Here is a 14,303-nt window from a genome sequence, read left to right on the forward strand (position 1 = left end):
TTGATTATTGCAATCACAGTATTCAAAATGTGTAATAATCCACTCATTCTTTAACACAGTGCTCTCACATTACAGCAGGTTGCATAGCGCAAGCACCATGAAGAAATCCCAGCACTAAAAACCCTAATTCATGGACCTTGAAGCTCCCTAACAAACCAATGAAGTGGGTTGACGTCCATAGCCAGTTTTCACAAGCACTGTTCGTCTTTCGTGGTGAAAACTGGAAACCCTAATCTTGCTATGGAGTGCAGTGGGGTGGAGCTTCCGTAATGGGTTTATAGGTCGAGGTCTCCCCCGCTGAGTTTACATGGAAAAGGGTTTAGCATTCGTGCAATTCGTGCTAGCTCCATAAATCTGTAGCCAGCGTGTAGCAGAACATGGAAACTGCAATACCCAGATGAAACCACATTAAGGCTTCAAACCAATTCGAGGGGTTCAGAAAGTGATTGAACTTTTTTGCATCACGCCGCGTTTGGAATCTTGTTGGAGTAGCTCTGGTGTCGGATTTTAGCCTGTATGTCGCCTTTGCCTACAGCCCCCAGGTACTCATAACGGATCCTTTTAGTTCTGTCGGAAAACCCTAAAATGTTGTCAGAGTTGATGTACTATCTCCTGAGAACCACCTAGCTCTCCATCACCACTCCAACATTGTGCTGATGTAGGCTTTCATGGGATCTTGCCTTTTTGTCGTCGCCAAACCCTATATTGCGGGCCTTGGTAAGTTGGGTTGTTGTACTGATCACTCAATATTGTCCTTGTCATACGTGATTCTTGCAGTCACCTGATCTGATTTATCTTCGGTTTTTTGTAAGCTTGCTGGTTCAGGAGTCGAAATTCCGAGAAACAGAGTTTGTGTTAATTTGTGAGAGTACTGTCAGAAATGTGAAGCGCATATCAGGAAGAAATTAGTCGAGATGGTGAACAATGTGAATGGAGTGTTTTATGCGACTTCATACCATCCAATTCAAGCCGGCAGCATTGACGGCACTGACATCACAGCGCACGATAATGGAGTTTATAGAGCACTGTTGGCATCCACAACTGGCCTCTGTGAGTTTTCTTCTCCATGGTTTTGGCTGGATTGGCAGGTTGATTGATAATTGGAAACACGTCTAGGGTTACAAATACAGAATACTACCACTCTCACGTCATCTGATGTCTGCCTCGAATAACTCAATGTTTGAGTAATTTTAAACATTCCTGTTCATCTTTGGCAATCATTTTGCAGTTTTAAAGTTTCTTAGGGCATATGTTATACCAAACTCGTTTACAAGACTTAGTTAGGTGTTAGCTGCGATCTGCCAGAATCTGTCACAATCTAGTCTTTGAAATGAGTTGCCGACTAACTGTAACCTATCATGGTTCGCATCTTTATTTGGTGTTCAATGAAAAAGTGGACACAATGACATACTGGGAAGCATGCTTACGATGTCACAGCTACATGATGAGATCCATCTTGCCAGTAGTCAACTTCTGGATCGCTATTGTGATGTTTTTCTTGGTCTACAGACGATCCTCTCGGAGATCCTAATGCAAAAGGAGACCCATATTGTTCTTTGTTTGTGGGCCGACTTTCAACCCAAACTGATGAGAAGTCACTCCATAAGGTATGGTATTCAGTTATTCGCCAAGATCATACACTGGTACAAGTTTTTGGAGTTGGAGTTTTGAATTGTTTTAAGTTCATGAATTTTTATGTAGATGCTCACTCGTACATCACTTCCATGTGCTGCGTTGCCATTGAGTATTGATATCCAGTTGCAAGGAGTGATACGACAGCAGAATTGGATTGAATCATACTAGGAATATCAACGGAATAGCAAGGATTGGTCTCTTGTAAAATGACCTGTGAGAAAATTGTGACCTCACTATGACTGACGCTTTTATGGTGATCTGGACTGCAGGCTATGTCAAAATTTGGCAGAATCAAGAGCCTCCGACTGGTTCGTCACATAGGTTAGTTGAATTTGTCTACATTGTTAGGTTTGATTTCGTTTTTCCATCTTTGGTCATGTTCATAAATATATTCGGTTCATTTTACTGGGTGTGGTAAGTGGTTGAAAACACGATGGCTTGTTATTCCTAGCTGGTTTGATTTTTCACATCGTGTCTCGATTTTGGCAGTGACAGGCGCTTCCTGTGGCTATGCATTTGTCGAGTTTGAGACAGAGAAAGAAATGTATATGGCGTATGAGGTATGCTTTTCTATACTATCGATTGCACATACTTTGGCCTGTTAGCAGTTCTGCTTGGGTAACCAATAGGCTTGATTTGTCATAACAAACAATTAATGTGCACTGATCAACAGTTTTTTTGTGGTTCCACCTAGTCTCACAGAATTTGCAAGAGTTGTAGATTAGAACTTGTTAATGACTTAAACGATTATGATTTCGGTCGGATTTGATGTTTGTAAGTGCAGGGTGCACATCTTTCTAAGTTGGATGGAGCCAGTATACTTGTGGACTATAATCGTCAACAATTAATGCCGGGATGGATTCCTCGACGTCTTGGTGGGTATTCATTGATGTTGATGGTTGAGATTGTTGTGTTGCATTAGTCATTATATCTACGTCATGAGTATATCAGTAAAATTACTTCCAAACTTTCGTTTTTGTCCTTCACCATTTTAAGCCTTAGTAGTCTGTATCTTTTCTCATCTCGTCCACGGTTTTGATGAAGGTATGCTGTCATCGAAGCAAACATATTTTCAGGTAGAAGTGTGTCGATTAATAAATAGGTTGCAATACTCTCCACGAGTTGATTCAAATTTGTGATGTTGTATGAGCAGGGGGAGGTTTGGGAGGGAAAAAAGAATCAGGGCAGCTCAGATTTGGTGGCCGAGATCGCCCTTTCAGGGCACCATTGTACTTCCCTCCACCGTCCGTTTGGTTGTAAATAAAAGTATTCTGCTCTTGAAGTTATTTCTTGCTGCCTGGTTTCATCGGGCAAAGAGCCCTTCTCTTAGAACCAACATTTGTGGACGTTTTTTTTAAAATTTTAATTTTTTTGTAAATGATGTCTTACTGAAGCATTATTAGCATCATACAACTGGAATAACGAAGGTGGTTTGGGCATTGCAGGCGACCCATACCACACGAGGAACTTCAAAAGTTGGGTATTCCACTTCCACCTGAAGGCCACTACATGACTCGCTTTCAGGTATCTTTTTCTTCAATACTTTCTGTGTCTCGATGATTATGCTGTACTCTTGCTAAATGGTATGTTGTGAAGCAATGAGTATAATTCAAGGCTACTTGCCCTTGAGCTAAAGTCATGGGAGTTGAAAGGTCTCGTTCTGTTGATTTCATATGAAAGATTTATCACGAACAGTCCTAGTATCACTAGGTCACCTACGTGTGAGTAAATTGTACCAAGTATTGTTCAGATGAAGCTTAGTTCAGTCCAGCCATTGAATATGCGGACGGTCTAATTGAAACCTGTATTCAGGCGTTCTGCCATCTGTCTTATGGTGGTGTGAATATTAGGTTTCTTATTAGTAAGTTTTTTCCTGTGCATGTAGGTTCCGCCTCTACCACAGCGAATGCACAGCACAACCAGTGAGTACGACAATAGGTCCAAATTTAGTGAGTTGAGACACCATCGCGTAAAAGATGTAGGCGGTAGGGAGGTCAATGAACATGCGTCCAATAAAGGCCATGGAAGTGAATCTGGAGAAGCAAGAGAAAGAGACTGGCACAGGCGGCGGAGAGTTGATCACAGGGACCATGATGAAGCAGAGCAGTCTCGTAGCTACCGAAAGGTTATGGTTGAGGATCGTGGCCAGGAGGAGATTCCAAGAGAGTCTAAATACGAAGGTTTTGAGTTCGAAAGCAAGAGATCAAACCCTAAAACGTTTAGAGATGACCAAAGAACTGAGGATACACATTATGGTGAAGAGGCGATTGAACGGAAACGTAGAAGGGAGCCATCTCATGCATCGCACGAGTATGAGGAAGAAAGGAGACAAAATAAAAGGCGGCAAGCAGAAGATAGTAGGGAGCACTCAGCGGAGAGAAGTTGGAGATATGACCCACAATATCGTGCGAAGACGAACCGGAGCTCAGATTACCATTCAGAAAAGTCATCTGAATGGAGAGAAGCAGAATCCGAGCAGTCTCGTAGTAGAAGAGATACCGAGCGTTGGGATGCTCATGGTCGAGATCTTGAGCCGAGAAATCGGTGGGAGGAGCCGAGTGATCACAAGAAACCCAGCAGACACAGTGAAAAGAAGCATCGACACAGTGAGTCGACACACCAACATAGAGACAGAGACCAAGGATACCCAGAAGAAGATGGAATCAAACGTCACAGAAGTCACCGTAAGCACAAGCACAGAGAGCGGTCTGTAGAGGAAAAGTTTGACATCGAAGAAATGGAGAGGAGAAAGAGTAAGGATCGATAACATGGCATTTTAGTTTTTCTCATTTCGTGCTGTTAAAACTGAGATTTAAGGTAATGTATACTGTGTCCAGTGTTAGATGCTCACGCTTGGTGAATTTGCCAGGATTGAAAGGATTTCTTTATATTGAACCTAACTTTGTTGCATCTCTAGAGTTTTTGGAAGGAATGAGATGTGGTGTAAGTCATGTGTGGGCAGAGTCATTATACTATGCAACTCTTTGCATTTCACTAGGTTGGGGACAGGTTCTTGTTGTGCGTGGTGACATGCAATTTTTTTTTGAAAGGTTTCTAAACACGTTTGCATCTGCTCTTATAAAATAGGCTTCACTTTTGTTTGTTTGTTAGGTGAATGTGATAACGCAGTTAAATTGAAGATTAAGACTGCAGATTCCCACATCAAACATTTTTCTTTCACACTTCTGGGACTCAACTAGGTTTCATGGTCCAGTTGTGGCAACAAGATCCCATTAAATCTTACCCATTGTGGTTTTTTGGGGAGACCCTTCGAACCTACTTGGATTAGCTTCAAAAGTTATGCCTCCCACAAGATTCTTTTTAACATTCAATACATTTCATGACAATAAAGATAAATAACAACTATCTTTTTTAGCATCATTTTACAATTTACCATGTTTTCTTATCTTGTTTCTTTCCATCCTGGATCGTATATATATATATATCTATTGCAAAACACATTTTGTTGGAAAAATGTATATGTATATACAGCATTAAACAAATCACTTGATGAGTTTTCAAGAAATTCTAGTCTATTTTCACACAATTTATGAAAAAAAAATTACAATCTTTTAAACAAATGAATATTAAAAGAATATTAAAAAAATTACAAACTTTTAAACAAATGATAATTTTGTTTCAAAATCAAATTTATTTGTTTTTATCTCGTAGTTAAATGATTGTTAGAAACCTTAAATTCAAAGACTGTAAGTTGTCTTATCATATATTTTAAATTTGTAGAATTTTACATCTTTTAAATATTATTCTAGATTTATTTTATTTCTTTAATATTACAAGCAATTCTGAAAGCAAAGTGCACAACAACATATTGTAAATAAAACTTGTTATATGGTAAAATACAATAAAACCTGTTGTATCAATTAAAACATTCATCTGATTTTTTTGTGATATTTTAATTTTAATATGTGCTTTTTTAAAAGCATGTTTAAGATTAAGTAGATATAATAATTGAAACAATTTAAAAAATAATAACCAAAAAAATATAAAATATAGATATAGGTCAAACATTTAAATTAATTTGATTCTTTTAATACTATTAGGCCATTTCAATTTTACATAAAAATTAAATCAAATTAAAAAAATAGATTTCAAACATAAGTTGTTACAATATAACATCTAGTTGTTTAAAATCTAATATTGTATAAACTCCACAAAAAGATAAAATAATAGTAATATCTTAGATTTTTTTACTTGATAACATCAATAATTACTCTATCACTTTTAAGAATGTCATTTTTTTGTTATGATATGATTTAACTTGATAAAAGAATTTGTATTGAAAACAATTTATTCTAATATTTTACTTGGTACTAACTCCAACATCTCATCCATTTTGCACTACTATCTTTATAAGTTTAAAATCTCAATCGAAAAGACTTTGAAGATTCCACATCATATAATCTAATTTATTATTTTAAGATACCATCACAATCCTTGTCTAAACTCTATGGTAATTTAGTTCATTAAATTGTATACATTCATTCATGCTACACCACCAAACAAAATAATTGCAAAAACTTTATATCCAATACTAAAATTCTAAAATTAAATATTTTTTAAACTAACCACTTCTTTGATTTAATTTCTAAATTAATTTACAATCAACTTGGTTCTATATAATTAGTTAGCTTTTAATTTTATAATTTTCTAACCACCAATTAATTTAACAATGTGTTCTATTTTTTAAATTATAGAATTCTTTTCAACATGTACCATGTCTTCTTTTAAACACATTCTAAACCTTCTTTTCTTTATTAATTTTATTTTAATTCAATTATCTAGTGATAAAATTCTCAACTATAATAAATAATTCTTGTTGTTTTGTTTTTAAAAATTAGAAAACATCATCCAATATATATATTGATTATGACCAACTCCTATAATGACTTATTATTTGTACATCTAATCATATACTATATATATATATATATATTAGATGTTGCTAGTTCTACAAAAAATTTATTATTATATATATATATATATATATATAATTGATCAATTTCATGTAAAATCACTAAAATATAAATGTGAGGTTGAAGATGAGAGATTCAAGTAGATAGAAGATGTCTTTCCAACTCAATATAAATCTTTAAGATTTAAAGAATTAGTCTTTCTTGGCTTAAAAAAACTAACTTCTCACACATTGCAAAGCACCAAACAATTTCTTTGAACCTTAAGTGTTCCAAGTATGGTGCCGTTTTCAATTGGAATTTCTACTATTGCTACTTGTTGAATAAGGTGCTGCAAATTGTGAGTTGGAATACATGAGAGCTATATGAAGGTAGATGAGGAACACACTGTTAACTGACCATTGTTTCACTGATGTAGCAGCTCTGCAGACTTTGTCCAAAGCTAAAAAAATATTTAGTTTTTGCAATGCAGATCATTGCCCAAATGCCGACATTACCACAATTCTTCTGTCCGTCACAAGACTTTCATTGACCTTCACTATGCCGTTCGAATTCAGTGTGTGAGAGCTGGCCAGGAAATATTGATACGTCATACAGAAGTTGCAGTGCAAGAAAGAAGAAGGAAAAGTCAAATATCTCAGCAGGATGCAAACACCACCCAAAATGGAATATCTATCATTATCCACTTGCTGCATGCAAAATCGCTACATGCAAAATCACAACTATAAATCAAGATTTTCTCAACGTTACCCTGATGGACTTCAAATTCTCAGCTTTTCGGAATGTTTTTCATATGAGGATTCAACATATGATATCATAACATATTGAGGAGCACCAAATTAGCAAACCTGGACACCAAACAAAATTTCCAGGTTCCCGTCCCATACATTTATGGGTCCACATAAAAACGTCCAAAATTTCAGTGAGATACATTTCAAAAGCATGAATTCACAAATGCAAGAAGACATGGAGTGTTGTGACACTCCCTGTTTTAAAATCAATGATGCAGGTGGTGTATTGATACAAGGGATCTAGACAATCCACAATGTGTGGACAGGAGGTGTGCTAGTAGTAAACAATCCTCACACCACGAGGATATTGGTCATTTTTTCTGTATGTACAATTCAATTTCACATTTCTATCTGTAAACTACTGATGCAAACTTTCTCGCAATCTCCTTCCCACTTCTTAACTGCTCTTGGATTTCGACGCAACCAAACCTGGGCTCTCTCTATCAAGGGCCAAGATAAAAGTTAGTTGGTGACTATATGCAAGGAAATCCTACCCTCAACGCTTCAACATGCAACTGGGACTGCACCGCTTTCTGTTCCCCTCTCCATTTTCTCCGCTTGTGTGCCGTTTTCAGTACGTAAGACCAAGAGAAAGAGATACATGCTTGCGGATAACCGTATGTGAATCAGAGAGAGAGAGAGAGAGAGAGAGAGAGAGAGATGCCAAGCAAGTAAATTAGCGACTTGCAAGTCATGAATCTATCTTCTGCGTATTAGAAAACATTTCTGCACCAAGAGTCAGTATAAAGGGTGCTGCAAGCTCTTCACCATTGCTTGAGATCAAATCCAGCTTGCATGGCGTCGGTGCAATTCAAGGATCTGTTTGGGATCATCGATCGATCAAACTTGATGTTCCTCTCGGGAATGTGTGATGACCTTCATGTACAATAACGGGGTGGATGTGTGAGGCGCTGAACACCAAGTTCCCTATGTTGCCGCGACTAGACTGGTAATGTATTCCCACATACCGCTGGAGATCACATCGGCTGGGCGATCTGAGCGTAATTCCACAGATCAAGCGAGGAGACGATGTCTGAGTTTTGTCGCTTGAGCTGGGGGAGAACACCTGTAACGTCGTCGTGGACAAGCTTGGTCATTGAAGGGCACCGCAACGAGGCTTTCAGCACTGGTGCTGGACGCACAGGGTCCTGTAACAAAGCGCTCCAATCGACGTCGTGGAAGGATCCCGAGATTGTTTCTTCGTGGTTCAGCTCCGTGTCGTCACTGCCACTAGAAGTCTGGGGATCATTAAACTCGCACAAGCCCGAGTTTGACGTTTCTTGATACGAATTCATGAAATAGTTGACATCGTCTGGTCTATTCAAGCTTGAGGGGTATCCTAGCTCCCGCTGGTTCAGATACTGGTTAGACTGACGGAGTTGATAGTCGTCAAGGCTAATGATTTCTCGCTTGACTCCGGAAGATTTTTCAAGAAATGTTAACTGGTCGTCTCCAGGTAGTACGTTGGGAGTGCCCGCCGCTTCTGGAGGCAGCGCACCCATTTGCCCTTCGTAAGAAATAGCTCTTTCTTGCTGCATTTCCATCATCAGGTTTTTGTTCTTCTTGAATACACGGCAGACCACCCACCCACCGTCCTGAAAATCCAGTGAATAATTTAATAGGTTATCAAAAACCTGGAATACGAACTGCAAACTTGTCATAAAAAACAAAGACGGAAAAAACAGTAAGAAAAGTACAGAAATTGAAAGGTGAGCAGGAATTTACATGGGTTGGTCGTTCGGATCCGTCGTCAAGGCGAAACTCGTGCATAATCCAGTCAGTCTTGATGCCATGTGGAGCACGGCCTTGATAGAATACGAGCGTTTTGCGCATGCCGATCAGAGTTTGGTTTAGCTTAGTGTGAATGGGTTTGTCGCGTCCAGTTGCCTTCCAGAAACCCATGGTGGTGGCGCGATTGGCTCGGGTGCCGGTGGGATACTTCTTTCCCTTGCGGCTGAAGAAATAGTAGTCGATTTGCTTCTCGTTTGAGCCACCTTGAGTCATGCATAGCTCTGAATCACAACAGCAATTACCATGTCAAGCCAAGTCCCGGCAATCTTAGTGCACAATAGTATACACCGATAAAATCTAAAACAATATGGTAGCTTAAAGCCCTTATTGATTTTCCAAATCCAATCCTGAATTCTCTGCATCTATCACAAGAACAGATGCATCAGAGTGTGATGGTTTGCACTCACGATGAAGATCCCATGGCTCAAACTTGTACAGATCCAATTCGCGAATGAGGTCAAGGTCGATCCTCCTGTCACTGACCTTCTTAGGGAGGTAATATCCCACCAACTCTTCTTCTGTGGGGTGGAATCTAAAACCTACTGGAACTTTGGGAGCTAGTCGGCTCATCTTGCAGGGATCACTACTCTTACACTGCTTACAATTACACAAGTCAACACCGCAACAACACATCAGCATGCCATCCGCACACTCTCGCACCATTCAATAGGAACTACAAGAGTGCAGAACACTAAAAATATCCAATGTGTTGTATCCAACGACGAACCAACTCCTACCTCGAAAACAACGCATTCCTCTCGGAAACCGTGCGCAAAAAACAGAAAGTCTGGGGAATTCAGCTACCGACCACAAACTCTCTTCCAGCGGAGGTCCCGAGGATGAAGAGTGACACAAGCTAGAGAAACATGCGATGCGTATTCGTATCATAGTGCCAAAAGATCTAGAACCATCGAATCGGTGTACTTTGGTGGTAAACCTCCTACTCAGTTTGCTATGAGTTCACATGAAGCTGCAGAAACGAACACCCTTGCACAAGGTTTGTGGGACACACGATCAAGCTTCTTCAAGAAGAAGAGGAGTTATTTATCCTGCAGACATCGAAAGGATTTGTACAGACACGCTGTTCTTACCACCTACCCTCCGCAGCCACGTCAGTGATCCGAAGCGGAAGATACTCGGGGGTTGCAGAAGCCCACCAAGTTATCATAGAGTACTACTATAATTATCGCAAAACATATCAGACACTTTGATGACAAGCCTCGTGCAGAGTTCCTTCTGTTGGCCAGCAGTAAATCCAAAAGTAAAAACTGCATGATGAGAAAAGCTCCCTAATCCCTGAACACTAGAGATTGCCTTTGAGTTCGCATGTAGATCGTAAAGTTGATCAGTACAACTTTATTCTGGAACTATTGACAGGCAACCTTTTTGCTGCTACCTTGGAAACTGGGTTATGATTGGTGGAGTCTAGTTCTAGGACGTGCTTTATAGGAAGAGGAGAAGAGGGTTCAAACGTGGAAGCTGGAAGGGCGAACGCGGAACCATGGAAACTTTCGCATGTCAAGTGTAATTAACCGAAAGCTATCCTTCAACATGGAAAATCATGTGCATGATACGAATCTTCCTGTGGTGCTCCGAGCCTCGCACGGGTCGGTGGTCACATTTTGCACACTTCGATAATCTCAAGTGTACCCCCACCAATTCAGCCGAAAGCTGCTGCGATTGTTTGCCGCAGTTCGAGATTAACATCCGGAGAGAATAGTCAAAGTGCTCCGTGATCCAGGTAATCCCAAGTGTCGCAAAAAAAAAAAAAAAAAAAAACAAACTCAACTGTACAACAACAGACCAATCAATATTTATTTTCATGTAACGTTGTCTATATCTCGATCTCGACCGCTGTCTAATCACTGTTGACAAACCAACACACTTTAGCAATGACTAGATCTGGTATACATCAGTTAGTGGGTACATCCGTGACATGCGACTTTAAAACTGCGCGAGAGAACCCAGACAACTCAACATAGACACCGAAACACCAGTAAGATAAACCTCATGCTTGTACAGGATTTAGATTCTGTACAAGTGTGACGTGACTCAGCAAATGATGGGTAGATACATTTCCTCGTCTACCGAAAATTTACTAGGAATTATATTGTAAATGTCATAAAATGCGCTCACCTCCTCATTCGATCTGCCACATCCTCCTCTCACACTCCGCACTGCTGCTGGAACCCTTCGAGGAATGCAGGTGGAGAACTACGTTCCTTGCTTTACAACCACCAGAAGTCTCAATAGAACCTATACGAGTTACCGCCATACCCAACATGCGTAATCTTTCATACAGGCTTCAAGCTTTAATATCATGACCATCAAGAAAAACGCCCGATCAGAAGGATATGGAATATGCACATGTCATCAGGATGGCGATCCTCGCATAGCAAGTTCCACCTCTGGTGACAGCAGTTTCAGCAACAAGATAGACAAACAATACAACAACATACGCTACTAAACGTCAGCAATCATATCATGTACATAGTAATCTCCACCACGTCCTAGAGAATGTGGTGCAGCACTTCCATGCGCAGATGCTATCCACCGTATGGTGCTCGAGTGCTACGGGAACAATTGGATGTGGGACAGCACAAGACTAGGCAGCAGCACTTCCCAAGGCTGCGCAGGGGAAGGACAGTTTCTTTGCCAGTTGAATCATGATCCAGAGCTCAGTGCACCAGTAGAGAAGCTGGCACGAGAGCTGGGCATATGGCCCGCAAGCACAGCTTTGGATATTGTGGCAGAGGGACATGAGAGAGAGAGAGAAAAAAAAAAAAAAAAAAAAAAAAAAAATCAAAACAAAACAAAACAAAACAAGGAACGCGGAGCCACGTTGAGGTCTCAGTCATGTCAGGTTTTATGTGCATCTTGTAAGGTGAAAAAAATTGTTTCACTGTGCATACAGGTTCCGGAAGTCTCACTAATCCTCACACTCTATATCTGAACACGTCCGCTGGTTCTTACTTTTAAAGTGCCACCGTAGTTACATCGAGCACCGCGACATTCTCACTTGGTAGAGATTGGTATGGGATGTGTCCCCTAAGGCTGTGACAAGGTGTGTCATTCATACTGTACGATCTTACTATTTAGCTTTTTCCCATCGCTGTAAATTGAAAATTCTTCCCGTGCTCCCAGAATACGTGATTGGAGCACGAGATACCACTCCAATTGAAGCTTCTATTCTCACACATTGGAATCAATACGTTTTGGAATCGTTCCCAAGAGCATATTCCAAGTCAGAGCTATATATAGAACAGGCGTGGAATCTGGGCGCCCTGGATCATAGGCGGTAGATTCAGCGAAATTACAGAAATCCTATCATGACTAGGCAAAAATTCAGGACAAGACAGTCTCATTTAGATCAAAACTGTCTGATGAAGATGAACTCGGCAAGCTGCGGCCGGCGAGCCACTGGAGGTGATTTAACACCCAAGGCTGTACCAGAAGTGCAGCGCGTCAAAAGGCGTGTCATTAAGAAGGTTGCCGCAGTGTAACGCATAGAATGTTTCGACCTTCTGCATAATCTAGAGAATATCGATGGGGGTGAGATTGAAACCGACAAAAGGAGGATTTCTCAGCCCAAGTTGAGTGCTGAACAAGCCACCGCACATGCCGAAGCAAACAACAGCAAATTTAAGGGTTACAAAAATGCCTGAGACTGGCAAGGGTGTAGCGAAGTTACGGATCTGAACGCTTCTAATCCTCTAGCATATTTGAAATTTGTAGAATTTTCTCGTAAGTTATATTTCTCCCGAAATATTGAGGGGCATTTGGAAAAAAGCTTTACTAGTACTGAACACTCCAGAGACAAACTCCTTGTAAAACATCTGAGAGATGTACAAAAACCACAAACTCAGAAACAAGACCCAAAGTTTCCCGCTTCTCGTTCGTCCCCGCGACTGATCGATGCATTCATTTTTTACCCATAACAGTGCTCACCGACCCAATTCCTAAAGAACCGATTCAACTCCGAACCACTAAATTCGCAGACTTTGTTGAAAATATCTCTCCACCAAGGTGATCAGGCGAAACGGATACACTCCTCAAAATGACATTAAATTGTAATGTACAACCACAGCAGGCACAAGCGAGAGAGAGAGAGAGAGCTAGATGGCGGAAGTGTACCCTGGAAAAGACACGGATCACAACCAGAACGTCCACCCGCAGCAGAAGCAGCAGCAGCAGCAATCATCCGTGGCCGCTGCACAGACTCAGGTACTCTAATCCTATCACTCGGAACCCACCCTCTTCAAAACCTGATCGACTTAGACTTTGTCTAGCTCTTCCAACCAGGAGATGCTTCCACAGATAGATCCCTCATGGTCTCTGAAAACCAAATGGCTGATGGAGCGGTGAGCACCAGAAGCTCCGATGAAAGAGGCACACACACTTACTTACTTACACACGGAGAGAGATTCGTAGAGCCTCGGGGGAGTGGCGAAGATTATAAGAGCGAGGGAGAGGGGATGCTCGAGGAGTAGTAATCCGTCGTGTCGGCCAACACGCCTCCGCACCTCAACTCTCCACGGTACACCCTCAGCTCTTCGCATTTGCACATCATGTCTGCCCGCATGCCTTTGCTTCGGGCTGGCGGGCGGGCAGGGGGGTGCTTGACCTCACTGCCGTCACTGTATTCTCATCCTCCTCCTCCTCCTAGCAAGCTCTCAAAAACAACGCCTGGATTTTCTGCAGGATTTCCACTCTCGTCACCACCACCACCACCCCCCGCAACTCTGTACCCTTCTTCTCAGCTATTGTTTTCAGATTCCACTTTGGGAAGCAAAAGCAAAACAAATAAGAAAGAAAACACATACCTTCACATTCAGACACCACCATGAATGGAATTGCTTTGCCTTCGATGTTGCCGCAGAAAACGATTCTGGAATCAATCTCCCTAAACTCTGCTGCATTTTTCTGAATTGGGATGGCGTGGGATTGTTCATTTCTTTATGGCTTTCTTTTTGTCTTTTTTCTTTTTTCCTTGAGGTTTTTTTGTTCTCATGAGGACATCTAGAAGAAACATGAGGTGATCTTTCCAGTGGTATGCTGACCCTGCCACCTACTGTATTACACAGCCTAATGTTGTGGTTTTGTGTGATTGATCCAGTCTTGAGAGAGCATTGGTAGGAGTCATTAGTTGCTCAAT

General features: G+C 40.8%; 2 protein-coding genes across 13 annotated transcripts; one reads left to right on the plus strand and one right to left on the minus strand.

Moving 5' to 3' along the window:
- The first annotated feature begins 202 nt into the window (after positions 1-202).
- On the plus strand, positions 203-5,026 carry LOC112289194 (uncharacterized). Of its 7 annotated transcripts, XM_024534199.3 has the most exons (11): positions 253-542; positions 663-717; positions 879-1,050; positions 1,510-1,607; positions 1,905-1,956; positions 2,125-2,195; positions 2,420-2,510; positions 2,789-2,864; positions 3,081-3,159; positions 3,521-4,388; positions 4,747-5,026. In XM_024534199.3, the coding sequence occupies exons 1-11, from the start codon at positions 517-519 to the stop codon at positions 4,833-4,835; spliced, it is 1,677 nt and encodes a 558-aa protein (XP_024389967.2). In that variant the 5' UTR covers positions 253-516; the 3' UTR covers positions 4,836-5,026. The 7 variants fall into 7 exon arrangements, with proteins under 7 accessions (XP_090110994.1, XP_024389967.2, XP_090110995.1 ...); XM_090254868.1 differs by lacking the exon at positions 4,747-5,026 and having other exon boundaries at positions 203-542; positions 813-1,050; positions 3,521-4,545; XM_024534203.2 differs by lacking the exon at positions 663-717 and having other exon boundaries at positions 402-542; positions 826-1,050.
- A 2,495-nt stretch (positions 5,027-7,521) lies between these two features.
- LOC112289241 (NAC domain-containing protein 30) lies at positions 7,522-14,046 on the minus strand. Of its 6 annotated transcripts, XM_090254870.1 has the most exons (5): positions 13,972-14,046; positions 13,283-13,843; positions 9,556-9,742; positions 9,083-9,369; positions 7,522-8,952 (listed from the first exon to the last, which is right to left on the minus strand). In XM_090254870.1, the coding sequence occupies exons 3-5, from the start codon at positions 9,716-9,718 to the stop codon at positions 8,335-8,337; spliced, it is 1,068 nt and encodes a 355-aa protein (XP_090110996.1). In that variant the 5' UTR covers positions 9,719-9,742; positions 13,283-13,843; positions 13,972-14,046; the 3' UTR covers positions 7,522-8,334. The 6 variants fall into 6 exon arrangements, with proteins under 6 accessions (XP_090110996.1, XP_024390076.1, XP_024390074.1 ...); XM_024534308.3 differs by lacking the exon at positions 13,972-14,046 and having other exon boundaries at positions 13,283-13,877; XM_024534306.3 differs by lacking the exons at positions 13,283-13,843; positions 13,972-14,046 and adding an exon at positions 11,285-11,920.
- Between the last annotated feature and the right edge of the window lie 257 nt (positions 14,047-14,303).

This window comes from Physcomitrium patens, chromosome 12 (assembly GCF_059467195.1).
Source record: "Physcomitrium patens ecotype Gransden chromosome 12, ASM5946719v1, whole genome shotgun sequence".
NCBI lineage: Eukaryota > Viridiplantae > Streptophyta > Bryopsida > Funariales > Funariaceae > Physcomitrium > Physcomitrium patens.